A 27,916-nucleotide genomic window follows, 5' to 3' on the forward strand; every position below is an offset into this window, starting at 1 on the left:
AAATCAGAGATTCTTGCGCCTCATTATATTTTCTCTCTGATTCATATCAGGTCTTAGTAGAATAATATAACATTTGGGAAAAAAGATACAAACCAAGAGACCAGCCCCAGAAGCCAAGATGGAGAAGATCTCCACGGCCACCATGGACTTCCCTTTGGTGCTCAGGTAAGTGGGGAGGAAGCTGATCCAAACACTGCAAAAGACCAGCATGCTAAAAGTAATGAACTTGGCTTCATTAAAGCTATCAGGCAATTTCCTAGCCAGAAAGGCCACAGTGAAACTGACAAGAGCCAGGAAACCCAGATAAGCAAGGACAACATAAAACATTGAAGTTGAGCCTTCATTACATTCCAAGATGGTCTCTCCTACTAAGGAGTGGAAGTCCAAGTTGGGAAATGGAGGAGAGATTATCAGCCAGGTAACACAAAAAATTGCTTGGATCAGGGAACAGACTAAGACAATGGAGTTAGTCAATGGTTTTCCTAAGAGTTTCCTTGACTTGTTCCCTGGCTTGGTGGCCATGAAGGCGAGAACCACCATGATAGTTTTTGCCAACACAGAGGAAACTGCAAGGGAAAAGAGGATGGCAAAGGTAATTTGTCGGATGAGACAGGTGAGCTTCCTGGGTTGACCAATGAAGAGGAAGGAGCAGAGGAAGCAGAGCAGAAGGGAGATCAGGAGGATGTAGGTGAGATCTCTGTTATTGGCTTTCACAATTGGTGTGTCACGATGCTTAATGAAAACTGCTAAGACTGCCAATGTGATCATGGAGAGAGAAAGAGTGAGAGACACTAAAGTGTATCCCAGGGTCTCTTGATAGGAGAGGAAGAGGAGCATCTTAGCAATGCAGTGGCCCTTGTCCTTGTTGGGATACTGATCTTTTGGGCAGGGGTCACAGCGAGCTGCATCTGAAATCAAGAAATGAAATCTTTGAGCATTATTTCACCCTCGTTATTCCTGTCTCCTTTTACATGGGGCAGCCCTTGAAGAGTATTCGGAGACTTCAACTCGTCCAGAATGCAGCCGCGCAAGCGATTGTGGGTGCACCTCGGTACACCCACGTTACACCTATCCTCTGCGAGCTGCACTGGTTATTGATCAGTCTCCGGATACGCTTCAAGGTGCTAGTCGTAACTTATAAAGCCCTTCATGGTATTGGATCTGGGTACTTGAGAGACTGCCTGCTGCCAATTACCCCCCAAAGACCCATTAGATCTCACAGGGTCGGCCTCCTCCGGGTGCCATCTACCAGCCAATGCCACCTGGCTATTACCCGGGGCAGGGCCTTCTCTGTGGCAGCTCCGGTCCTCTGGAATGAACTCCCCGCAGGGATTTGAACCCTCACCTCCATCCAGGCCTTCCGAAAAGCCGTCAAAACCTGGCTTTGCTGGCAGGCCTGGGGGTGAGGTGTCCCCTCCCCTCTCGACATGTATGGTTGTGCAACTGTTGTTTACTTTTATTATTTGTATTCTGTTTTTATGTTCCCCTTTTTCCCCTTGAATTGTTCGCTGCCCTGAGTCCTCCCAGAGAAGGGTGGCATACAAATAATAAAATTCTATTCTATTCTATTCTACTATGGCATGACTAGCCCCTTTCTGCTATCGCAAATCCACGAAGGAATAGATGGAACAAATCACTCAGCGTTTCATGATGGATGAAACAAGGCAATTATTTTTATGTTATTGTTGATGCTTCAACTAGTTTAGCCAGAGACAAGGATGTGTTCATATATATAGGGCACTTCCATGACTATTATGGCTTTCAGTGAGAGAGAGATTGCCATTTCTTGATTGCAGTGGGGAAGGAGGAAATAATGATCTAAAACAGGAGTGTCAAAGTCACATCATCACAGCGGCATCACATGATGTCTTGGGACTTTCCCCCCATTCTGAAACCAGTTATGGGCATGGCCAGCAGGTGATGCATCTGGTCCATGGGCTGATACTTGGACAGCAGTGATCTAGAAATACCGTAGCACTATTGACTCGAGTTCTTTGATTTGTAGTTCAAATCTGTTGATTCTGATTTTTGTTGTTCTTGAGGAGAGAGTTAATAGCAACAGCAATAGCACTTAGACTTATATTCTGCTCCACAGTGTTTTACAGCCCTCTCTAAGTTTTTTACAGAGCCAGCCTCTTGCCCCCAACAATCGGGGTCCTCCTTTTAGCCACCTCGGAAGAACAGAAGGCTGAGTCAATCTTGAGCCTGGTGAGATTTGAACTGCCAAATTATAGGCAGCTAGCAGTCAGCAGAAGTAGCCCACAGTACTGCACTCTAACCATTGTGCCACCATGGCTCATGCATATGGTTAAGAGACAAGGATAGATGTATCTCCTGTTCCTCTGAAAGGTCTATTAATTTCAGAGGTGATTGACAGTGTTGATAGAGGAAGCATACCCTAAAGGTTAAAAAACAAACTGAAATACAACTTTTTTAGGAAAACAGTGGCATCTCATTGGTATGTGTCACTACCCTGCATTAAATTCTTGTGAAATGACAAGGTTGGTTGACCTGTGGTGTCAGGACAAATTATATCAATAAACTGAGAGATTCTGTTGTAAAATATGAATACTTTGACAGATGTTGATCCTAATAGGAGCCTCGGTGGCATAGTGGTTAGAGTACAGTATTACTTCTGATGACTGACTGCTGACTGCAATTTGGCAGTTCAAATCTCACCAGGCTCAAGGTTGACTCAGCCGTCCATCCTTCCAAGGTGGGGAAAATGAGGACCCAGATTATTGGGGGCAATATGCTGACTCTGTAAACTGCTTAGAGAGGGTTGAAAGTGCTATGAAGTGGAATATAAGTCTAAGTGCTGTAGCTATTGCTAATAAAAATAGCAATGAAGTTAAAATTGTGATTTAATGATTGACTTTCTTCATCCTGGAAGATCTGATTTGATACGTGAGCTACCTGTTTGATTAGAAACGGTCCCTTCTGGACAAGAAGCACATTGGTAGCAGCAAACAGGCTCGCCCTCTGGAACTCTTCTCCTCTCTCCTGCCTGGCACCTCTTCATGACACACCTGGCAAAGGGTACCTCCTACAATAGAAATAGGGAAATGGTTTAGCTGCCACAAGCTATGAACCTGCTTTGTTTGTCCAATTCCACATTTTTATTTCAATCAAAAATATGAATTTAAAGGAAATGATTCCCCTCAAACCAAAAAACATCTCCTTGTTGTTTGAGGCCAGCAACATTCCAACCCATCAATGGATGCTGGAGATTGGAGCTTGGACCTCCGCATGCAAAGGAGTGTTTGTGACATTAAGCTACGTCTTTGGTGAAATAGTAAATGATGAAGATCCAACTGGACAGCGTGAGGAGTCAGTGGAGGAGTGTGAGGTGTGATCAAAAGAGAAACAGGAGGAATGTTTGTTAATTGAGGGAACCTTGAAGTACATCATTCTCAGCAAACTTTATCAAAATTTCTATGGCAACATAACTGATATGCTTCTTTTAATTAAGATTAATTCTTTCTTGAGGTCAGAAATAGCAAAAAGGTAGAGAAGTAACTTGACTCCTTCTGTCAGTAGGAGTCCCTCCCATTGTTTACTTTGATGTATACTGATAAATCCTGCAGTGAGATTTGATTCTTGGTTTGGGGGTCTTGTGTTTGATTCCACAGGGGGAGAAGTCCACTGAAATCATTTTTGCCCACCATAATGGCATCCTGACCTTCAAGAAGTTCTTCCCAATATCAACTCTTTCTCAACCTGACACAAATCAGAGATGAAATGCGTTATGTGCAAATCAGATTTTTCACCAAATGGCTGCCATATTTTATGATCCAAGAGAGCCATTTTTCCAGTTAGAAGGACATTCTGCATCCCAAGGAGAGGAGAGAACGAATCTTTCCTTGGTTTTATAACGTTGCCTTTCAACTCACCTTTGTGGGCCAGACGATTGCATCAGAGTTAATAGTGAAAACTTGATCTGGGGGAGCCCTAGGATTGATTTGCCCAACTTTCACCAGAGCCATTGATTTATTGTGAATGGAAACCCAGTTGAGAAGATCATAACTAGCAGATCCCAGCCCATTTTCTGAGAAGGAGACTTCTTCTCCCACACTGTTGTTGAACCTGACATTCCTCAAATAGGGAAGAAGCTGAAACAAAGGAGACCTTCAGAAATTGGAGCAATTTGCTGAAAGCCACACATAAGACAACATGGCTCCCACCATTCTATCATGGCTAAGATGACCAGACGTCCCAATTTTCGCGGGATGGTCACGCTTTCGCACAATTTGTCCCATGTCCCAGAGCGTTCTTAAAAAGTCCCGATTTTTGTGACTGGACCTGGAAGTAAGCCTGCCCCACCCCCATCCCTGTATACTTGTCCCAGCCGGCCGGTATTTTGTCCCTTCTGTCTCCCCATTGCTCAGAAAAGCAACTCTGGGAAGGTCCTTTGCTAGCAACCAGGTTCTAGAACACCTGCCGCCACCAAAGGACCTTCCTGGAGTTGCTTTTCTGAGCAACGGGGAGACAGAAGGGACGCAATCTCCTTTCATTGTCCCTCTGCCTCATTCACTCGTTCAGGCAGCAGAGAACGAAAGAAAATTGCATAGCCAAGGACAAAGGAGCCTGCAGCCTCCTTCATTCAAATGTTCAGGCAGCGGGGATGGGGGGGGCTTTCTCGCAAGCCTTCTTTCTCTGAAGCCGCGCCGGATTTAGCAAACTGGGCAGCGCATGCCTTTGGGATTGTGCAGCAGCCGAAGATTGCTTGGTTAAAAAGGAGGAAGAGGAGGCTCCACTAGTCCAGAGCCCATTCACGGGGGCAGGGATCCCCCGACACACACACACACACACAGGGAGGGAGGAGAGACAGAGAGAGAGACAGAGACACACAGAGAATGACAGAGAAAGAGAGAGACAGAGGGAGGGAGGGAGATAGAGGCAAAGAGCCACAGACAGAGAGAGAGACAAACAGATATATATAGAGGGGGGGAGAGGGAGAGGGAGGGAGTGTTTATGCACAGAAGGGGGATTTAAAACTTCAGAATGAATCCAGGAAGAGGGAAGAGATGGAGGACCATCTTTTCACTCCGATTTATGAGCCCCCAGCTGTTAGTGACATAGGAGGAGGACAAAGGAAGGGGTTGCATTTTTGTCAGGCTGAAAGAAAGCTCATTCTGCTCATTTTAAAGAAGTCCTGTTCTTTTTTTTTTAAGCACGAAAGGAAAAATCTGCAAAAAGCCCGGGGAATGTTCCTTGCAAAGCATCATGGTTGCAGAGAATGCAAATGAAGGTGCTTATCTCCCCGCCCAGCTGTCCTTGTATTCAAATCGGAGTCATGCCAAGTCCCATTCAGAGGGTGGAGGGATGCTGTGCTTTTTTTGTTTTGTTTTACCTATATTCTCACAATCATTCAAAGGTTGGTTTTGTGCTACAAGGATCTTTCTTTGTTTCTTTCCTTGTCTGAGGTTCCAATTGCAGTTGCTTCGGATTAAAGCACCGTTTCTCATTCCTTGCAAAGGGCAGGGCTGCCTCTCCTTGCAGCACCCTCAGTTGCAAAATGTTCCCCTGATTTTGTTTATAAGTTCGCAGCAATGCGATCCAACAAATAGGAAAGTTTTAATAAGATTTTCTGACTTTATTTGGTCTCTGCTGCCCCCCCAACCCCTCCGAAGGAGAGAGTGGGAAGGAGAGGAAGGAAGAAGGGAGAGGGGAAGGAAAAGAAGAAGGGAGTGGGGGGGAGAAGATGGAAGGAGAAAAGATGGAAGGAGAAAGAATAGAAGGAGGAAGGAGAAGGAGGAAGATGGAAGAAGAAAGGAAGAAAAAGAAGAAGGGAGGGAGAAAAGAGGGAAGGAGGTAGGAAGAAAAGGGGAAGAGAGGGAAAGAGAGGGAAAGAGCAGAAAGACAAAGAGGATGAAGTTGATAGGCAAGAGGAAGGAGGAAGGAAGGAAGAAAGAAAAAGGGGAGAGAGGAAAGAAGAAAAGATGGAACTAGAAAGGAAAAAAGGGAGGGAGGGAGGAATAGGGAAGACAGGGAAAGAGCAGAAAGACAGAGAAGGTGAAGGTAGATAGGCAGAAGGAAGGAAGAAGGAAGAAATGGGAGGGAGGGAAGGTGAAAGGATGGAAGGAGGAAGGAACAGAAGCGAAGAGGAAGAGAGAAATGGAAAGAGCAGAAAGTCAGAGAAGGTAGATAGGCAAAAGAAAGGAAGCTGAAAGAATGGAAGGAGGAAGGGAGTGAGTGAGGAAAGAAGAAAGGATGGAAGAAGAAAGGAAGGAAGAGAGGGAAAGAGCAGAAGATGGATAAGCCCCCCCCCCCCGGTCAATGGTGTCCCTCTTTACCAATCTGAAAATCTGGTCACCTTAATCAGGGCCCTCATTCTAGCAGATGTTTTTATGTCTGAGAAGTTCTACCTTTGAGATTTGAGCAGTCAGGGGTAACAACAAGTGCTACTTCCTCAATAAAAGACAAAATGCCTCTGAGACTGGGAATTTGTATCAAGGCTTCTTCAACCACTTTGCATAAAGATTTTAATGCCAAACTCCAAATTTCATTGTTTGGTTTTCTTCATGTTTTACTTGACTCTAAAGGTTTTAAAGTCTTTGCATGTAAATTTGTCTTGCGACTGATAAATACATTTTTGGAATGATTCAATGATTACTTTAAAAAGAGAGTGGCATGGTGGCCTAGAGGTGAAGATGCTTGCCTCTCACTTCAAAAGTTGAGAGTTCAATCCAAGGCAGCAACAGATGTTTCTCTATCAGGGCACAAAGAGAAAATATCTGCTGTGAACTCTGCATAGCAGGGGTGGGTTTCAACCGGTTCGCGGCGGTCCCTGCGAACTGGTTGGTCGGCGAACCCGGAAGTAAGTAACTTCCGGGAACGGCGAAGGGCCCACCCGCGCGCCCGCGCTCCTTACCCGGTTTTGACAAGTTTTGTGCTTCCATGCATGCACAGGACGCATGCGCAGGACGCCTGCGCAATCCTCCAGGAGCAGCTGGAGCATCGCACAGATGCTAGTAGGCACTCGTGCACCGCACGCGTGTGCGAGAACGCCGCCAGCCCCGTTCCAACCGAACCGGTTGGAACGGGGCGAGAAACCCACCCCTGCTGCATAGGCATAAGGAAGGGCATCCAGCCAACAAATTATCTGCTTTATTCAGATGTCCTGACTCCCCCCAGTAAAAATGATTAGAGAAGGAAAAAAGATTTCTTTCAAAATGGTCTGTAATTCTCCTGACTTTTTATCATAGACAAAGAAAGAAGAATGCAGGAACCAGAGCCATAGTGGAACAGTTGTTGGAATGCAATATTTCAGGCAAACTCTTCCCACTGCCATGAGTTTGATCCTGACTGGTTCCAGGTTGACTCTGCCTTCCATCCTTCTGTGGTCGATAAAATGAGGACCCAGATTGTTGGGGGCAAGATGCTGACTCTCTAATTCACTTAGAGAGGGCTGTGAAGCACTGTGAAGCAGAAATTAAGTCTAAGTGCTATTCCTATCTAACTAAGTGGGGCCATGTGGAAAGAATTAGATACCCTGGGTTGCCTCTTCAATGTCCAGGAAGGTCCACAATTTAGCCTTGATTGAAAAAAAGTGTGATGAATTTTAGACCTGGAACAGGTTGGATTCAGCAAACATACTGAGTGAAACTGAGGTGGTTCAAGAAATGTGCCCACACGACTTAAGGTTCCCTATTGAAGCTTCCTCCACAAACACATCCAGATTATCATCCTGCTCTGGGCTGACACTTCCTCCATGAAATGGTCACCTCCTGAAACCTCCAGGCAGCCATTGAGGTTTTTTTAGTACCTTCTATGCAGATATTTCCTCTAAGGATCTTATGGAAGACTGGTTTATTTCTGTTTTCTCCCCTCTCCCTTTTCAACCAAATTTTACATAATTCATATCATTGTTTATATTAATTACCATTCTAACCAGTTATGATGTGCTGTACATTGATCTTGTGGCATACAGAACTTTCACAAGTAATTCAAGAAATACATATGGGAAAAATCCTCTCTTAAGGTCTGTGGATGGAATAAAAAGTCACAGAGATTACCTGCCATGACTGGAGATTTGAGATCTTCTTTCCAAGCCTCATCATGGCTGGTCGGGTTCCTGGTCCATGTATTGCATGTAATGCATGTGAGAGAACATAAACGGCATTGTAGATATTGTAACTTCCACCAATCATGCTTGTTTCAAACAAGGAAGATGGTAAATCTTGTAAGTTCTCCTTCCCTGTACAGTTTTTCATCCCCTCTGGATAATATTTATTTGGTCCATAGAACCGGCAGACAAAGACTTTTTCCCACCAGAATGGCAGAAACATGTCCCCTTGTGGGTTCAAAGGGTCTAAAGACAGGAGGAAATGGCTGAATTCTGAGATATCCCCACTGTGTTCCCTAAAATGCAACGCCCCATGCAAGGGCTTTAGAGATTGCCATACATCAAAACCTTCATGTATAATATGTTTCCAAGATGAAGTTAGGATCCAAACATTCTGAAATGATCTCCTCTCATGAACTACTAGAAAATAGAGAACCCCCTGAAAAGTTAGAATAGTTCCAGTGTCTCCAAAGAAAACAATGATGTCAACTTTTAGCCATATTTTGGAATCAAAAAAGATCTGGACAACAGGGTCACCAGAATCATATTTCACCTTTTGAGTGAAGGCCAGGCAGATCTCCTTCTCCTTCAGCAGTGGCATCAGATTTGAGACGAAATGTTCTCCGCTGTCATCATCAGAGGCCACCAGCCCAACCCAGTTCCACTGGAAATACAGGAGCAGCTGGAGTAAACTCATACACTGAGCAAATTCCTTGGGATTAATCCAGAAGAAGGAAGGATACATTCTTTTGTCTTCCCAAGTGGATTGAAAGCCATCACTGAACTGGAGAAAGTGAGAATCTTCTTCAAAAGACAAAGCAAATTTTGATGGTGACTTTAGGGGTCCCATTGTGTGGTTTAGTGACCCCATCAGTCAATGTGAGTCATTTTTGGAGATACAATTCTTCCCTTCTTAGGACAAGCCATCAATTAACATATTTGCAGAATTGTGACATGTCAGAATCCAAAGGAACAAACCATCAACCAACATTGATATTAAAATGAATCCATGTATAGAATCTCTAGTTCATATACTATTATTGTCCTACCCCCTACCCCCAAACACCTTTGGTGATATGTTTGCTTCTGTGAGTTCATCTGTTGTTTGTCTATTGCACCACTGTATCTAAAGAAGCCCCCTTACCTGTGGGACCTTGAAGATGCTGAAAATGGAGGCCATCTCCTTTGAGGCTTTGGCATTGTCACCCCCGATGACAGAGAGCAGAGGGTCCTTCCAGTCACATTTATAACCTGGAACCATTCGGTCACGTGTGGAGAGCAGAAGGAGACTGATTAAAAAAATCCTCGTCTCCCACTGGAGATTGTCATGCATGTGGAAGCCCAGGGTGATGTTGGGGAGGAGAACCAGATCTTTGTTGATTTCTGTGACTGCAAATACCAAAGCCAGGAACAGCTGGTAGTTGTTGGGGATGGGGCTAAAATGAGAAAAAGACATTGTGAACCATAACAGAAAAGCTTGTGTGTGCTGGGGAAGGTTGCCTTGTCTTTGATCTTTGTAGGGTTTTGCTTGGAGCAGGATGTCCCAATTATTAATAGGGTTCTTTTTAATAAAATATTTTAGCAGCCTGGATGGATTTGTGAGACAGGAGAAAAGTTTGTCTCTCCCTGTCAAGGACCATTTTATAACCCTCTATCCTGCCTCCCTTCTTCACTTTTCTCTGATGGCTGCAGCCCATCCCAATTTCTCCTCTAGCAATCTAATCAATTGAATTCTGTGTTGGAGCATCTTCTTCAGGTCTAACAACCGCAGCTGGGAACAACAGTTCAGTTAGTTGTCAAAGCAAAGATTATTCATGCACACTGCAGATTCCAAGATTGAGTTTTGTGTTTTTAATAGTAGCCAACATAGGAAAGCTCTGAGTTTTTCCTTGTGTCTTCCATCATGACTTCCTATCCAAATTCAAAGAGTAAGTCATCTTCTTAATTAGGGCAGCAAAGTTTTTAATGGATTGTCCCTCTCACTCTGTATGTGGTTTATTGTCTTCTTGACAAAGAGTTCTGGAAAGTTTGATAATCTAGCCTGCTTTATGAGCTTGGCTTTTAATTGAGAAAACCACAAAGTTTTGAACTACACTAGGATGTTGAAACTTCACTAGAACAAATATTTTTGAGCAAACAAAGCAAGCAATCGTGTAAATCTTTTTCCTCCAGAACTTACCAAGGTTCAATACCAAACCGAAATGGATTTTTTTTAAAGTCTGGTCGAAAAGAAGGAGAATAGGCTCCAAAGGGCAAATTCCCACCAATAATGAAATCACCATGCTTGTAACTGTATTCTTCAAACTTTAAACGTTTTGGCAGCACATATCTGGTTTGCATCCTCACAGTAGATGTTGGAGAAGTTGGAGGCAGAAGCCAAAAGAGCAGGAGGAGGAGGAGAGGCAGCCCACTCATTCTTCTCACTTTCCCTGCTAGAGCAAAAATCAAGATTTGTGCAGAAGCTGAACTTGAAATCACAGCAGTGTTAGCACCTTGTCTGCTCATGCCACCTGAATGTCCCCAGTGCAACTTTCTATCAAATGTGCTTCTTCCTACCTGTGTTTGGGCTGTGACTAAAGAGAACATTGAGTCAGTTGAGTCTCACCAAAACTAGAAGTTGTATCTTTCCAAGATACAAAAAGATGTCTCTCTCCCCCTCAACTCTGAAAAATCAAAGAATATTTGTAAATCAGATTTTACCCAGAAGGTTTTCATAGGTGGAAATTCATAGGGGATACATTAAAAATTACTGTTCTTCTGGTAATTGCAAGGAAACGCAATTGTCCTACCCATGTGGCACTAGACTTTTTTTTGTGCACCAGAAAGAGAAAAACATGTTTCTGTCTCTTTCTTATTGCTGTTCCACAGAGCAGAAGGACTTGGGAGACAAGAGAATGTTGGGTGTTTGACCTACATGAAGCAGCCCACGTAAACAAGACGGAGTTTGACTTTTGCCATAGTTTGTTTGGATAGGTTGAGTTCTAATGGGACAGGATGGCACATAGCCGTCAGTTGTACAATACTAAGTGCAAGTAATAATACCAAGAAACTAAAGGCTCTTATATTTTTTTAGAAATAGACAGATGTTATGCTAATTTAAATCCCAGAGCAGCAGTGGTGGGTTCCGGGCAAACCGGTGCCTGCCAGAAGCAGCAGCCACCATACTGGAATGGTGCTTTGGAGGCCTGCTCACCCACCCTCGTTCCTTACCTGCATTTTGGACAACTGGGCCATTTGCGCACGGACATACAGCGTACAATGCCTGTGTGACTCTCCACCAAGCAGCTGGAGTGTCGCAGCAATGGATGTGTTTCCATGTGCAGCACGCGTGCCTGTGGTGGATGCCCGGCCCCATCGCAGCGGTTTTAATAATCACAAGCTTTATTCTTTTCTTTATGACTTAGATGCACTCCGCCCAATCTCTCTGTCACTTGAGTGGGCCATTAATATTTTAAATAAGTATTTAAAGACCGATCACTCAGCCTGATGGAGGACTTCCTGAGAACAGAATAAGAGCTTCTCTCAGGTGAACCATTCTGCTCTACACCATTCTTCAGTCCTCATCCTTTGTGGTTTGAACCAGGAAGGGTTGCCTTTCCTTGAATGACAAGCATAATATCCAATCATCACCCTATGAGGCAACTCCTGCATTTGCAGTGTCCCAGAGAGATGATAGATGCCCCATTCTACACCTTCCTCCTCCTCCTCCTTTTCCTCATGCATGTTGTGTTCATGCCATCAAGCAGGGTATCCAGCTGGACCACCTAGAAAGGTTCGAGATTGGAGACCTGGCAGTGCTCTGGTTCCACTCAGGAACAGTTTCAGTCTGTGGCGATGGAAGCTGAAAAGTCACCCCAGGGGGTTCTGCTATGTGGAGTGCTTCAGGGTCGACCCTCTCTCCCCCTCTCTATCCCTAAGCATTCTTGTAAGTTCATGAAACATCTAAGAATGTCACACAATGTTGCCTTCCTTCCTCTCTGCCCCAGACTGAACAATTTTGTACTATTCCATTAATTCACACCCATCAATCCATCCCCATAATAATCTGAGAGCATGAAAAATAGCAGGGACAGGAAAAGATCCCTTAATATCCATATTGCATGGCCTTGTTTATTTATGAAGCACATTTATCTAATCATAATGAAAAGAATACTCAATATAATTTAATATTTTGCATTCAAATGATACAATGAGAAATACTTGAAAGGAAAAATGAAGAGAGAATTTTGCAAAGCCCCAAGAGCCCATGTGTACACATATGCTCTCAATATTAGTTTTATTATTTCTGTATGAATTTTCTTTGCCATGGTAGCACAAGTTGACTCTTCTTTTCAAAGATTCTTCATTAAAACAAAGCGACAAAAGTTCCTGCTGGAAATCAACATCCATTTTTTCAAAGTCAACCTGTATTACCAAGTTGGGAAAGACAGCCTCAATGGGAACAAGTGGCTTTCATGAAAAATAAAAGGGGGGCGATTCTTGCAGACTCTTTATTTATTTATTTTTTTATGTTGCCCTACACAAGGTGACTCTGGGCAGCTAACAAATGTATTGTGATCACTCATATTGGTTGAATGTCAGTTGTGAAATGGACACGTCTCGCCCTCTCTTCTTCCCTTGTCTGAAATGTTTTTTAAATTCTAAACAAGCCCCAAAGTCAAAACGAATGTTTTCAATCGCTGCATAAGTCAGAGATATATTTGTTCTTTGTTATGTTTTCTCTGTGATTCTGTTTGGACCTCAGCAGAAAATCGAACATTTGGGGGACCAGATATCAGCCAAAAGACCAGTTCCTGGGTCAAAAATGCTCACTGGGGACAACTGACATCCATGGAAAGTAAAATGGGGAGTGTTTATTGCTGATCAACAGATTTTCCAAAGTTGCTTTTTCAAGAGGCAACTGGGCTTTCTTGGTTCTCTTTGAAGATTTTTTGCTTCTCATCCACAAAACTTCTTCAGCTCTGACTGGATGGTGGGGAATGGAAGGATTTATATTCCTTTCAGATAGCTGGTCATTTGCATCCTTTTTAGAGAGTCATTGAGGCCACATGGAGGTTTATCTGTGTTCTCAGGGTCATCTGAGTTGTGCAAATGGGTGTGAAATCTTCTTGGAATTGCTTAAAGGACTATGTTGTGGACAGGAGATAGATGATGTCATATCTTTCCCTCTCTGTTGAGAGGGGGCTGTTCAGTTTTGACATGTTGAAACGAGCAGTCCTAACGGTCCAAAATGTGGGTGTTGCTCTTTTCAAAAGAGTGCCCTTTGTCTTTCTTCTTCCTTTCCATCCCCACCATCCAGTCAGAGCTGAAGAAGCTTCTTTGATGAGAAGCGAAACCTCTTCAAAGACAAACAAGAAAGTCCATTTTTTTCTTAAAAAAGCACTTTTGGGACAGCCAAGACCTGGGTGACTGAAAATATCCATAGACACTAGCAGAGAATTCTCAAAGCCTCAAGAGACTATGGAAACAAATATATATGCTAAAAGCCACTGACACCAAAGCTAACCTTTTAAAACACTGTAGTAAAAATACAAATTAAATGAATAAAGTAACAAAATATCCTCTTTAATATAACAAACATATGTTTAACACCAAGCATTATTTCCACAGAGGGCGCTGGCAATGGGATGACAATGGGAGGACATGGGGGGGGGAAGCTAGGTGATGGTTGCTGACATCAGATATATTGTAACCAGTTATAGCACTTGTTAAGGTATTATTTAATCAACATATTCTTCATTCTCTGTCATTATCTTTTAGAAATATCATGACATATTAAACATGCCTCAGTATAATTACAAATGTTTTCTATTCCTGCATTAAAGATATTTGTTCCTTATCATATTGTCTCTAGAGTGAAGATGGGGCCTCAGAAGGATAATGTAGCATTTGGGGAAAAAGATGCAAGCCAAGAAACCAGTCAGAGAAGCCCAGATGGAGAAGATCTCCATGGCCACCATGGACTTCCCTTTGGTTCTCAGATAGGTGGGAAGGAAGGTGATCCAAACACTGCAGAAGACCAGCATGCTGAAAGTAATGAACTTGGCTTGGTTAAAATTTAATCTCTACCATTTAAGAAAAGGAATATAAGCAGGAAATTATAAAAAGAGTCAGAAGACTATGGAAAAAAATATATACATATATACACATTGACATGGCACCTAACTTTTTTAAAAAACGGAATAGCTAATTAAAAGGAATAAAATGGAAAAATATACTTTTTGAAATAATGAACTTATCTTTAACATAAAGCTTTCTTTCTACCTAGGGAACTGGGCCTTAATGTTGACAACTGGAAGGCATGGGATGAAAATGTCTACATTATTGCTGTTGATAGCAGGTTTATTTGTTTATTCATTTACTTATTCATCGAACCTCTATATCTTTGCACCTCAAGCAAGCAACTCTTTTGTAACCAGTTATAGCAGTTGACAAGGCATTATTTAATGGACCTGTTCCTGTTTTATAGTCAGCATGTTTTAGAAAAGTCATATGACACTAAATGTGCCTCAAGGATAAATTTAAATGTCTCCCATGTGTGCATCTGTTAGACATGTTTGTTCCTTATCATATTTTCCCGACAGTTAAGATGGGGCCTCAGTATGATAATGTAGCATTTGGGGAGAAAGATGCAAGCCAAAAGACCAGCCCCAGAGGCCAAGATGGAGAAGATCTCCACAGCCACCATGGACTTCCCTTTCGTGCTCAGGTAGGTGGGGAGGAAGGTGATCCAAACACTGCAAAAAACCAGCATGCTGAAAGTTATGAACTTTGCTTCATTAAAGCTATCAGGCAATTTCCTTGCCAGAAAGGCCACTGTGAAACTGACAAGAGCCAGGAAACCCAAGTATGCCAGGACAGCATAAAACATTGAAGCTGTGCCTTCATTACATTCCAAGATGGCCTCTCCTATCAAGGAGTAGAAGTCAAAGTTGGGAAATGGGGGAGAGGTTACCAGCCATGTGACACAAAGAATTGCTTGGATCAGAGGGCAGACCAAGACAATGGAGTTGGTCAGAGGTTTTCCTAAGAGTTTCCTTGCCTTGTTCCCTGGTTTGGTAGCCATGAAGGCCAGAACCACCATGACAGTTTTTGCCAACACAGAGGAAACAGCAAGAGAAAAGAGAATGGCAAAGGCGATTTGTCGGAAGAGACAGGTGAGCTTCCCAGGTTGACCAATGAAAAGGAAAGAGCAGAGGAAGCAGAGCAGGAGGGAGACCAGAAGGGTGTAGCTGAGATCTCGGTTGTTGGCCTTGACAATCGGTGTATCGCGTTGCTTAAGGAAAATTGCCAAAACTGCTAATGTGATCAGAGAAAGGAAGAGAGCCAGATAAGTTAAAGTGTATCCCAGGGTCTCGTGATAGGAAAGGAAGTGGATCTTCTTGGAAATGCAGTGGTCCTTGTCCTTGTTGGGATATTGGTCTTCTGGGCAGGGGTCACAGTGAACTGCATTTGAAACGAAGAGTCTTTCTTTCAGTATTTCATGGGAATCCACAATAAGCATTATCCCTCCCACTTAGTTTCTCAGCTGTGACTCCCATCTATAGGGGCCAACTCAAAAGGAAAGTAGTGGAAGGGCTTCTGGCCAACTTATGTCCCTGAAAAGTGCAAATCTTCCTGGTTCAAAATAAGCCTGGGAAACATTTGTCAGAGATTGTCATTCCTCCCACTCCAATCTCTGGACACTTGTGTTGTTAGGAAGTAAATAGCAGACTTAGGCAGATTGATCTCTCTCTGACAGGCCTGAATGTTTCCAGGGAGACTGATAGTCCTGACAGAAGCAGCACATGACACATAAGACAACTGTCAGGTCCACTGTTGTGTCCTGCCATTCTACTGGAAGAGGGGGAGAGGAAGCTTGCTAGCATTCTCACATGCTTTTGCTTTGACTGTAACTGCTTTGGAATTAGGGAGAGGGACTGTCTTTGGAGAATGAGCAGCTCCCCTCCCAGTCAGTTAGCAATAGCACTTAGACTTATATACCATTTTACAGTATTTTACAGCCATCTCTAAGAGGGTTAAAGAGTCAGCCTCTTGCCCCCATCCATCTGGGTCCTTATTTTACCCACCTTGGAAGGATGGAAGGCTGAGTTAACTTGGAGACCGGTGAGATTCAAACTGTCAAATTGCAGGCAGCTGACAGGCAGCAGAAATATTCTGCAATATTGCACTCTAACCAATGTACCACCGTGGCTTATTACAAGTTACAGCCTGACTTCAAGGCTATCATGCCCTAAGACGGAACCTTTATCTGCCTAGCACCTTGGAGTTTCCATAACAATCTTGCGATATCATATTGGCTGCCGGTGGACTGGTCAGGGGGGCTGGATTTGGGGAAATGAAAGAATGCTATGTGCTTTGCGTGGGATTTTTCTCGCCTTGCTTTCATGCAATCATTTTCTCTCAGTAAAAGTTCTTTTGATTCCACTTAATGGATTCATTTGAATTCTCAATCACCACTCTGTGTCATTCATTCAGAAAAGTGATCAGGAGTTTGTTTTCCCCACTGGTATATGAGAGGAGGATGGGAAACGACAGCAAGAAATCTGAAAAATGACTGCCTTGAGTTCACCCTGTGTGAAATTGGGTCAGGAAAGCAATTCTGCCTATCCCCATTCTTCAGATATGGACAATTAGACAGGGGATCAGAATAATTTTCATCCGTGTTGTGAAACAGGTTATACCTACCACACATGGCCAAGAACCTCTTCATATTTGGGTTCATTCCTTGATCCTGGAAGATCAACATTTGATGTATACTCTACCTGTCTGATTAGAAATGGTCCCTTCTGGACAGGGGGCACATTGGTAGCAGCAAACCTCCTTGCCTTCTGGAACACTTTTTCTCTCTCCTGCCCGGCACCTCTTCTTGCCACACCTGGCAAAGGGCACCTTCTAAGACAGAAAAGAGAAATGCTTGAGATGGTCCATTCAATGATCATGCATCATTCAATTTCCAAATTAACTGAAGAACAGCATTAGAAGGAACCTTGGAGATCTTCTAGTCCAACCCCCTGCTCAGGTAGGAAACCCAGGTTCTCCAATCTCTTCTTAAAAACTTCCAGTTTTGGAGCATTCACAACTTCTGGCTGCAACCTGTTTCATGGAGTCATTGTTCTAATGCTACAATGGACCTTCCTTCCTGTTCCTCTGTGCAAAGTATTATGTTCTTCTTCCCATGTGCTGGACTTTCTAATGTAATTAAGAACTGCCGCCTTATGCCATGCATCTGGGAAAGTATTATCATTGCCACAGTGTGCCAAGAGGCTCCTGAGCCACAGCATGTCAAGCAGACCCAGAGCCATAATACACCCAGAACCTCCAAACATACAACATGAAGGCTCAGCTATCCCAGCCCAGAAGCATGGAACATAGACCCAGTCACAGCCCTGCTCTTCCCCCGCTGCCATCCAGTACTCCATCACCTCTGATGATCTTTTGCCTCCTGCTGTTGATGATGCATTAGCCCTTCACAAGGCAGCTGCTAGCTACCCAAGTCCTTATTCCCAAGGTGTGAACCACCTGAGTGGTTCCTGAGTGAACCACCATGAGCGACTTGGGCAGACCAGGTGTTTGTATCCTCAGCAGTGGGAAGAAGAAGATGGTGAAGGTCAGCTGGAAGTGGCAGAGCATACTCTGCCTCTGAGCTGCAGCTTTTTCTAAAAGAAAGAATCATAATGTTCCAACTGAACAGGAATGATCCAGGGAGTTTACTGTTCCCTTCTCGAATTACACACTGGATTCCAATTAGGATTCAAGAACATTTCAACTAGGATAGAGCCATGGTTGTTATATGCAGTATTACAGGGAAACCCTGCATTACACTGCCAGGAGTTCGATCCTGACAGGCTCAAGGTTGATTCAGTCTTTCATCCTTCTGAGGTTGGTAAAAGGAGGACCTAGATTGTTGGGGCAAAAGGCTGTAAACTGCTTAGAAGTTCAGCTGGAAGTGGCTGCTTAGAGAGGACTGTAAAGTACTATGAAGCACTATATAAATATAAGTGGAAAGGAAGGAAGGAAGGAAGGAAGGAAGGAAGGAAGGAAGGAAGGAAAGAAGGAAGGAATTAGGGAGGAAGGGGGACTGTGGTGGCATAGTGGTTGGAATGCAGTATCACCTGCTGACTCTGCCCACTGCCATGAGTTCAATTCTGACTGGCTCAAGGTTGACTCAGCCTTCTGTCCTTCTGAGGTGGGCAAGATGAAGACCCAGATTGTTGGGGGCAATAGGCTCACTTTGTAAACCACTTAGAGAGGGCTGGAAAGCACTGTGAAGCGGTATATAAGTGCTATTGCTAGTGCTATTTTTTTCCTAATCTCAACCCTCCTTGGCCATGGCAGAACTCACACTTGAGTCCATTTCATTGAAAGACCTTTCATCACTTGGCTGTCAATTTTTCTAGTTCAATCCATTTCCCCCGCAATGACAAGGAAATTCTGCATCACTAGGAGGGAATGAATCATTTCCTGAATTCATAACATTTCCTTCTAGCCTACCCTTTTGGCCCAGGTGATTGCACCAGAGCTGATGGAAAAATCCTGGCCTGGGGGAAGCCTGGGATTCCCCCCCCCCCGACTTTCACAGGGACAAAAGACTGATTGCGGAGGAAAAGCCAGTTGAGAAGGTCATACTGAACTGTTCCGAGTCCATTTTCTGAGATTGTGACTTCATTTCCAAAGCTGTCATTGAATTGGACATTCTTCAAATAGGCAAGGAGCTGAAAGAAAAAAATAGATCCTTAGCAACTGGGGTGATTGGAAATTAAAAATTATGATTTCTAGCATTTTATGGTGACCATCATTTTAGGAGATAATTGCAACCCTGTGAATCTGGACATCGGGAGCAGCATCGAATCACAGAAATGTATCATGGGGCATGAGAGAGTGATCCTCATTGCAAAAAGATTCTATTATGGGGTGTTTGTTTCATGGTTGCTTCACCCAATTCCAATAGCAATAGCAATAGCAGTAGACTTATATACCGCTTCATAGGCCTTTCAGGCCTCTCTAAGCGGTTTACAGAGAGTCAGCATATTGCCCCCAACAATCTGGGTCCTCATTTTACCCACCTCGGAAGGATGGAAGGCTGAGTCAACCCTGAGCCAGTGAGATTTGAACCGCTGACCTGCTGATCTAGCAGTAGCCTGCAGTGCTGCATTTAACCACTGCGCCACCTTGGCTCATAGAATAACTCTTACAAAGGTTTTCATGCACAATTCCAAATATTAGTGTTTATCTTGGCTGCTGTCATTCTTGGAATACTGCATCCAGTTTTGGTCACCACGTTACAGAAAAGATGTTGAGACTTTGGAAAAAATGCAAAGAAGAGCAACTAAGATAATTAAAGGCCTGGAGACTAAAACTTTATGAAGAATGGTTGAAGGATTTGGATTTGGCCAGTCTAGAGAAAAGAAGGACTAGGGGGGACATGATAGAAGGATTCCAATATTAGAGGGGCTGCCACAAAGAGGAGGTGATCAATTTATTTTCCAAAGCACCAGAGGGCGGGGCAAGAAACAATGGATGGAAACAAATCAAGGAGAAAAGCAACCTGGAATTAAGGAGAAACTTCCTAAGGATGAGAACAATTAAGCAGTGGAACAGGTTGTCTTCAGAAGTTGTAGGGGCTTCATCACCAAATGTTTTTAAGAAGAGCCTGGACAGTTACTTGTATGAAATGGTACAAGGCCTGCAACTTGAGCAGGGGGTTGGACTAGAAGACCTCCAGGGACTATTCTGATTGATTGATTGATTGATTGATTGATTGGCTACTTTTCTAAATGTTTCTCTTGGTCCCAGGTTTTATAAATGACAAATGCTATTTAAGGTAGGAGTACAGATAGTTCTTGAGTTATGACCATTCATTTAAAGAGTTTTTCAAGTTACAAAGTCACTGCATAACATGACTTCCTACTATTCCAAAAAGTTCTGACCCTTATATCAGCCCCACAGTAAGTCAAAAATATTTTGGAATTTGGCAACAAGATCATGCTTATGATTGGTTGTAGCATTCTGTAGTGATGTGATCACCATTGCTGATCTTCTCTGCTGGCTTCCCAAAGAGATCATGCTAGACAAATCCTATTATATATATTTTTTGACAATGTGACTAAATCAGTAGATCAGCCAAAAGCTGTGGACATAATTTACTTGGAATTCAGTAAGGCATTTGATAAAGTAGACCATAACCTACTATTTGGTAAGATAGAAACCATGTGGATTAGATAGCATCACCACCAGATGTATTAGTAACTGGCTGATCAACCACACTAAACATGTACTCCTTAATGGAGGGAAGGCAGTGCAGTGGCTCAAGGCTCTGTCTTAAGTATTCTTCAATACCTTAATAAGTGATTTACTTGAGGAGCCATGGTGGTGTGGTAGTTAGAACACAGTATGGCAGGCTCTCTCTGCCCATAGTATGGAGTTTGATTCTGATGAGCGCAAGATTGACTAATCCTTCCATCCTTCCAAGGTCAGTAAAATGAGGACCCAGTTGATTGGGACAATGTAATGACATTGTAAACCACTCAGAGAATGCTGTAAAGAACTATGGAGCAATATGTAAGCTGAGTGCTAATGCTAGAAGATGAATTCATCAAATTTGCAGATGGTATCAAGCTGGCAGGAATAGCCAACACTCCAGAAGATTGAATCAAGATACAGAGGGATCTTGAGAGACTTGACCATTGGGCCCTATTTAACAAAATCAAATCCAAGGGTTGGACAAGTAAGGTTCTACACTTAGTCAAGAAAAAATATATATGCACAAATATAGAATAAGTGAAACTTTGCTTAAAATAAGTAACTGTGAGAGATATCTGAGAGTCCCAATGGACAATTAATTAAATATGAGCGAAGAAAGGTAACAGAGTCCTAGGGCTTCATTAATAGAGGGATAGAATCATGTGAAATAATAGTAGTACTCTATAATGTCTTGGTAAGACTACATTTGGAATATTACATCCAGTTCTGGTCTTCATGATATAAACTGATGTTGAGACTCTAGAAAGAATGCAGAGAAGAGCAATGAAGATGATTAAGCAACTGGAGGCTAAAACATATAAGGAAGGGTTGCAGGAAATGGACATATATAATTTAATGAAAAGAAGGACTAGAAGTGACATGATAGCAGAATTCCAATATTTACAGGGCTGCCCCAAAGAAGACCGGGTCAATCTATTCTCCAAAGCACCCAAATGCAGGACAAGGAGCAATGGATGGAAACTAATCAAGGGGAGAACCAACCTAGAACTAAGGAGAAATTTCCTGACAGTTAGAACAATTAATCAATGGAATGACTTTCATCCAGAAGTTGTGGATGCTCCATCACTGAAAGTTTTCAGAAGAGACGGGACAGCCACTTGTGTGAAATGGTATAGGTTTTTCTACTTGAGCAGTGGGCTGGACTAGAGGACCTCCAAGGTCTCTTCCAACTCTTTTATTCTGATACTCAAAAAGTACTGAATGTAGCATCTGTGTCTGGTCATGTGCCGTGCAGAGTCTCTGACTTACATATGACATAGTCAGGCCAAAGCAACAGCTATAACTAACAGCAATAATCAGGTGAAAGCAATAGCCGGGCGGCCTTTGTCCCTCCATGGCAGAGAAGCAACCCAGGTTAAGCCTTGATGAAGGTCAGAAACCATTTTGCACAAGGGCCCTTCTGTGGGAACTGAGATTCACAGAGGCTCCTTTCGGCCAGCAAGCAAAGCAGCACAACAAATACTATATTAAACAGACGGTCTGTGCTCACACAGGATGCTAAACTATTAAAAATAAAATGAAAATAAAATGTCCTGGTAGAGATTGGATTCAGGCTACATTCCGAAAGAAACTCTAGTGGTTCTGCAAAAGTGGCCAGGGGGACTTTTTACTGACCTGTTGAAACAACACCAAGCACTAAGGAACCCATTTCATCATCTTCCTCCTCCCTGGAATGAGGCTTCATCCCCTGAAACTCAAGCAACGACTGAAGACCTTGTAAGAAGAACTTTCCTTTCTGGAACTTACTGACAATTGTATGGTTACTCTTCCCTTTTTAAAAAAAATCAAATCATCATACTTATTGTTCTTTAATAATTGCTGATTTCATTTATGTTCAAATATAGTGAGATGGTGGCATGGAATTATTTAAACATTACCTGCCATGACTGTATATGGGAGATCCTCTTTCCAAGCCTCATCATGGCTGGTCGCCCTCGTGATCCATGCATGTCGTGCAGGGCATGTGCCACAGCATAAACGGCAGTGTAGATATTGTGACTTTCACCTGTTATGCTCGCTTCAAACATATAAGAAGGAAGACTCTGCAAACTCTCCTTTCCAGTACATTCTTTTTCCCTCTTTGCAAGGATCACTCCTGGTTGGTGGAAATTGCAGCCAAAGAGCCTTTCCCACCATATAGGGAGAAAGACGTCTCCTTGGGGGTTTGAGGGGTCTGAAGACAGGAGCAATTGCCTGAATTCTGGAACATCGTGGCTGTGGTCCTTGAAATGCAAAGCTCCATGGAAGGGCTTTAGAAGTGACAAACCCTTAGGAGATGCACTGATTTCCCAATGGGAAGTCAGGATCCAAACAGTTCTAAATGGAATCCTAATGTGATTTTTAAATAACTGCAGAGAGGTATATATAGTTTTAATAGACTTAGGTTCTCCAAGCAAAATAATCACTTCAGTTTTCAACCAAGTTTTGATGAAAGGAATCAATTTCATCCCTGCAATTAAAAAATGTTCAGATTTGAACAGCTGGGTGAAGGCCAGGCAGATCTCCTTCTCCTTCATCATCAGCATCAGAGTTGAGGTGAAACGTTCTCCATTGTCACTTTGAGGGGCTATAAGACCGACCCAGTTCCACTGGAAATACAGGAGCAGCTGGACTAAACCCTCATACTGAGGAAATTCATCGGGATTGATCCGGAAAAAGGAAGGAAAAGCAATTCTGTCTGCTTGAGTGAACTTGAGGACGTCAAACCCAAGCTGCAGAAAGAGATAGTCTTGTTTTATAAATGAATTTGTTCATGAAAAGATCATAACAATAGCAATAGCACTCAAACTTATATACCGCTTCATAGTGGTAGTGCTTTTACAGCCCTCTCTAAGCAGTTTACAAAGTCAGTCTCTTGCCCCCAACAATCTGGGTCCTCATTTTACCCACCTTGGAATGATGGAAGGCTGAGTCAACCTTGAGCCGGTGAGATTTGAACTGCCGAACTGCAGTTAGCAGTCAGCAGTAAGCTGTAGTAGCCTACAGTATTGCACTCTAACCACTGTGCCACCTCAGCTCTTATAGTTTATGATGTTCATCATAGTTTATGATGCATTTAAGGATCAACCTCCTGTGGCTTTTTTTAAAAAATCACCTTGAGTGGAGTGAGAGGCTTGAAACAAACTGAAGACCAGGCAGCTAAATGCTTTTCCTTTGCTAAGTAGAAACAAGTTGGGTTAACTCTACAAACTACACTCTTCTAATGTGCCACTACGTATGTTTCTATTTATCTGTGCCTAGTGATGTGTTTGTAAATGACAATGTTATAAGTGACAATATCAAAGCAAGTTACAAGTTGCACTTTCACTTTGGGTTCTTTCAGCTGCCCACTTTTTCTAACCATGAAGGTTGCACGACTACCATTCCTTCCTCTTCCTCACTCTCAAGAATTGGGAAATCCAGTCCTGTTTCTAGGGCTTAATCTCCTTTTAATTTACACTTAATCCTACATTGTCCTCTACCTTTCAGTCTGGATGCTTCAGTAGGTTCTGCTTAACTTCAACTCAGCCTTGTGATTCATTGTGACCTGATGGCTGTAGCTGGTCTTCTTATTTGGAAGATTTGTGAGGCTGTGAGGCTCCTTAATCACTTTAATCAGCTGTTGAAGTTTCAGAGTCTCCTTGCTGTCTCCACCAAACTGTGTTAGAGACATCTCCTGCTGCTTCAGGGTCCCTTCTCTCTTCTACCCATCCCCTATACCTTCCATGTTTCTCTATCTCCTTGCAGTGCAGTTGTGCTCCTTTGGTCTCTTAAAGTCCCAAGGAACTCAATCCACAAGGAAGGAAAACTCACAGCAGCAGCCTTGAGTGTTTCCTTCCAGACATGGCAAATATAAGCTTCCCTTCCCTTAGAGGCTTAAGATACAGAAGGATCTTGATAGACTTGAATACTGAACCCTATCAATCAAAATCAAATTCAATGGTGAGACAATAAAGGTTCTACGTTTAGCCAAGAAGAACCAAATGCACAAGTATAAAATAGACCAGTAAAACACAACTTTCATTCAGCATTCGGGTGGGGCGAGGTTAGGGTCTTATCCCCAGGCCTGACGGGATAGCCAGATCTTGAGGGCTGTGCGGAAGGTCTGGACGGTGGTGAGGGTGCGAATCTCCACGGGGAGATCGTTCCAAAGCATCGGAGCTGCAACTGAGAAGGCTCTCCTCCGTGTAGTCACCAGTCGGCACTGACTGGCGGATGGAATTCGGAGGAGGCCTACTCTATGCGATCTGATGGGACGGAGGGAGGTAATTGGCAGAAGGCGGTCTCTCAAATAGTCAGATCCACTACCATGGAGGGCTTTATGAATGGTGAGTAGCACCTTGAAGTGCACCCGGAGATCAACAGGTAGCCAGCGCAGCTCACGGAGGATCGGTGTTATGTGGGCGAACCGTGGTGCGCCCACGATCACTCGCGCGGCCGCATTCTGGACTAGCTGAAGTCGCCGGATGCTCTTCAAGGGCAGCCCCATGTAGAGCACATTGCAGTATTCCAGCCTGGAGATCACAAGGGCTCGAGTGACTGTTGTGAGGGCCTCCCGATTCAGGTAGGGCCGCAACTGGCGTACCAGGCGAACCTGGGCAAATGCCCCCCTGGTCACAGCTGACAAATGATGGTCAAAAGTCAGCTGTGGGTCCAGGAGGACTCCCAAGTTGTGGACCCTGTCTGAGGGGTATAAATTTTGACCCCCCAGCCTGAGTGATGGAACGTTGGCCAAATTGTTGGGAGGGAAACACAACAGCCACTCGGTCTTGTCTGGGTTGAGTACCAGTTTGTTAGCTCTCATCCAGTCCTTAACGGCCTCAAGACCCCGGTTCATCACGTCCACCGCTTCATTGAGTTGGCACGGGGCGGACAGATACAACTGCGTATCGTCCGCGTATTGATGGTATTTTATCCCGTGCCTCCGAATGATCTCACCCAGCGGTTTCATGTATATGTTAAATAGTAGGGGGGATAAGACCGAGCCCTGAAGCACCCCATAAGTTAGGGGCCTCGGGGACGATCTCTGCCCCCCCACCAACACCGACTGCGACCTGTCCGAGAGGTAGGAGGAGAACCACTGCAAAACAGTGCCTCCCACTCCCACCTCCCGCAGTCGTCGCAGAAGGATACCATGGTCGATGGTATTGAAAGCCGCCGAGAGGTCAAGAAGAACTAGGATGGACGCATGGCCTCCATCTCTGGCTCTCCAGAGATCATCGGTCAATGCGACCAAAGCGGTTTCTGTGCTGTAACCGGGCCTGAAGCCGGACTGGAAGGGGTCAAGATAACTAGCTTCCTCCAAGGTACGCTGAAGCTGGAAGGCCACCACCTTCTCAACAACCTTCCCAACAAAGGGGAGGTTGGAGACTGGACGGTAGTTATTAAGAACGGCTGGATCCAAGGATGGTTTCTTCAGGAGGGGTCTCACCACCGCCGCTTTAAGTGCGGCGGGGAAGTGCCCCTCCCGAAGGGAGGCGGTAACGACCACCTGGATCCAGCCTCGTGTCACCTCACTGCTGTTGGCAACCAGCCAGGAGGGACACGGGTCCAGTATACAGGTGGAGGCGCTCACAGCTCGCATAGCCTTGTCCACATCCCCAGAGGCAACATCCTGAAACTCAACCCAGAGATGGTCTGCCAAGTTATCCCCCTGTGTCTCGGCTGGATCTGCGGGAGTGGAGTCCAAGTCCGACCAAAACCGAGCAACTTTGTCCGCCAAGAACTGGACATACTCCTCAGCCTTACCCTGTAAGGGGTCCCCTGCCTCCCTCCTATTTAGAGGGAGCGGGTTATCCTAAACAGGGTGGCTGGGCGGGACTCGGCGGACGCAACCAAGGTGGCAATGTGTGTTCTTTTAGTTGTCCTTAGTGCCCGGATGTATTCCTTGGTGCATGCTGTCAGAAGTGCTCGGTTCGATTCGGACCTATCGGACCTCCACAAGTGCTCTAGGCGTCTCCTCCAGCGCTTCATCTCCCGGAGCTCCTCGGTGAACCAAGGAGGCCTCCGGGATCCGCCGACCCGGAGGGGCCGTAGTGGCGCAATCCGGTCAAGAGACTCTGATGCTGCCGAGTGCCAGACAGCAACAAGAGTCTCCGCCGAACTGTGGGCGAGAGTATCAGGAATAACCCCAAGCTCCATCTGGAACCTTAAGGGGTCCATAAGTCGCCTGGGGCGGAACCACCTGGTCGGTTCCTCCTTCCTACGGTGGGGGTTTGGCCTCCGGAAGTCTAGCCTCAGTAGGCAGTGGTCTGACCACGACAGGGGTATGATCTCATTACCCCTCAGACCAAGATCACAAATCCACTGCTCCGACAATGTTGGCCTCCCAATTGCCCCAAAGTAACTTCAGCTTCATCTTTGACTTCTTTGTAGGCTTCTGTTCTGTGTCTGCTCCATACTGGTACCCTATGGAACCCCCTTACTTGTGGGACCTTGAAGGTGCTGAAGATGGAGGCCATCTGCCTTGAGGGTTGGGAACTGAGTTCTCCGATGACAGAGAGCAGAAGGTCCTGATTGTCACATTTGTAATTTGGAACCATCTGGCCTCGTGTGGATAGAAGAGAGAGGCTGTTCCAGGAAACCCTCCTAACAGTCTCCATATTGTCATAAATATGGAAGCCAAGGGTGATGTTGGGCAGCAGAACCAAATCCTGGTTGATGTTTGTTACTGCAAGTCCCAAGGCCCGGAACAGCTGATAATTCTTGAATGTAACACTATAAAGAGAAAATATTTGGGAATATTACAGGGAACTTTTTGTATGCTGGTGGAGTTTGCTTTTCCTCAGTATGTGTTTGTCTCTTTGTGTGTGTGTGTTCTCCTGGACTTTGAAGTGGTGAATCCATTTGTTTTGAGCCTTTGGACAAGGAAATGGGATTAAGGAGATTGTGTGGATGGCACTGCCTTGAATCTCTGGTGAGTGTGGAGAGGGGTTCAAAAGTACCACATCTGCAGCTCTGAACAACCATGGCTCATCCATGGGAGAAATATCTAAGGAAGCTTTAGCAGTTTGGTTGTCCTTTTGAAAAGCTGTCTCAGTTCTAGGAACCACTGCGGTTCACAGGACTCCACTGGAGGCTACAAGATAGAGTTGCAAAAGAGGATCACAAAAGACCATTAATTATTCCAGAACACAGTTTGCTCTTTTTTGTACACCAAACACTGTAAATGAATTTTTGAGTTTTCCACAAGGACTTTCTGTCCAAATTAATGTTATAAGTCAATTTCTTCACTCACATCACAGTTTCTAACATGTAGAACACAGTTTCTAACAAGACGTCCTCACTTTATGATGAAACTCATGATCTTCCTGATGAAACTGAAGAGTCTATTTTATTAAAATGGTTCTTTATCTTGCAAAGCTGCTGAACTGCAGCAGAATTTGCAAGCATCATCAGAAGAAGAATCTCTGAAAGGAGTCCCTGAATTCCAAAAAAAAAGCAGATAATCCTCTAACACCATCCCCTCCCAGGTGAAACGTACCTGCTTGTAGCTGGCATCTTTGATGGCTCACAGTCAAATTTCAACTCTCCAATGTCATACATCTTTTTCAGGAGCAAATTCCCTCCAATAATGAGATCACCAGGCCTGTAGTGGTCCTCCAT

General features: G+C 44.1%; 1 protein-coding gene across 1 annotated transcript; it reads right to left on the bottom strand.

Moving 5' to 3' along the window:
- Positions 1 to 3: 3 nt before the first annotated feature.
- Positions 4 to 27,916, bottom strand: LOC116506720 (vomeronasal type-2 receptor 26-like). Its single transcript, XM_032214603.1, has 8 exons — positions 27,795 to 27,916; positions 26,737 to 27,028; positions 22,751 to 23,043; positions 9,213 to 9,504; positions 8,622 to 8,732; positions 3,894 to 4,112; positions 2,917 to 3,046; positions 4 to 908 (listed from the first exon to the last, which is right to left on the bottom strand). Exons 1-8 carry the CDS (start codon positions 27,914 to 27,916, stop codon positions 4 to 6), a joined length of 2,364 nt encoding a protein of 787 aa, XP_032070494.1.

The sequence above is a fragment of the Thamnophis elegans genome, chromosome 1 (assembly GCF_009769535.1).
Source record: "Thamnophis elegans isolate rThaEle1 chromosome 1, rThaEle1.pri, whole genome shotgun sequence".
Taxonomy (NCBI): Eukaryota; Metazoa; Chordata; class Lepidosauria; order Squamata; family Colubridae; genus Thamnophis; species Thamnophis elegans.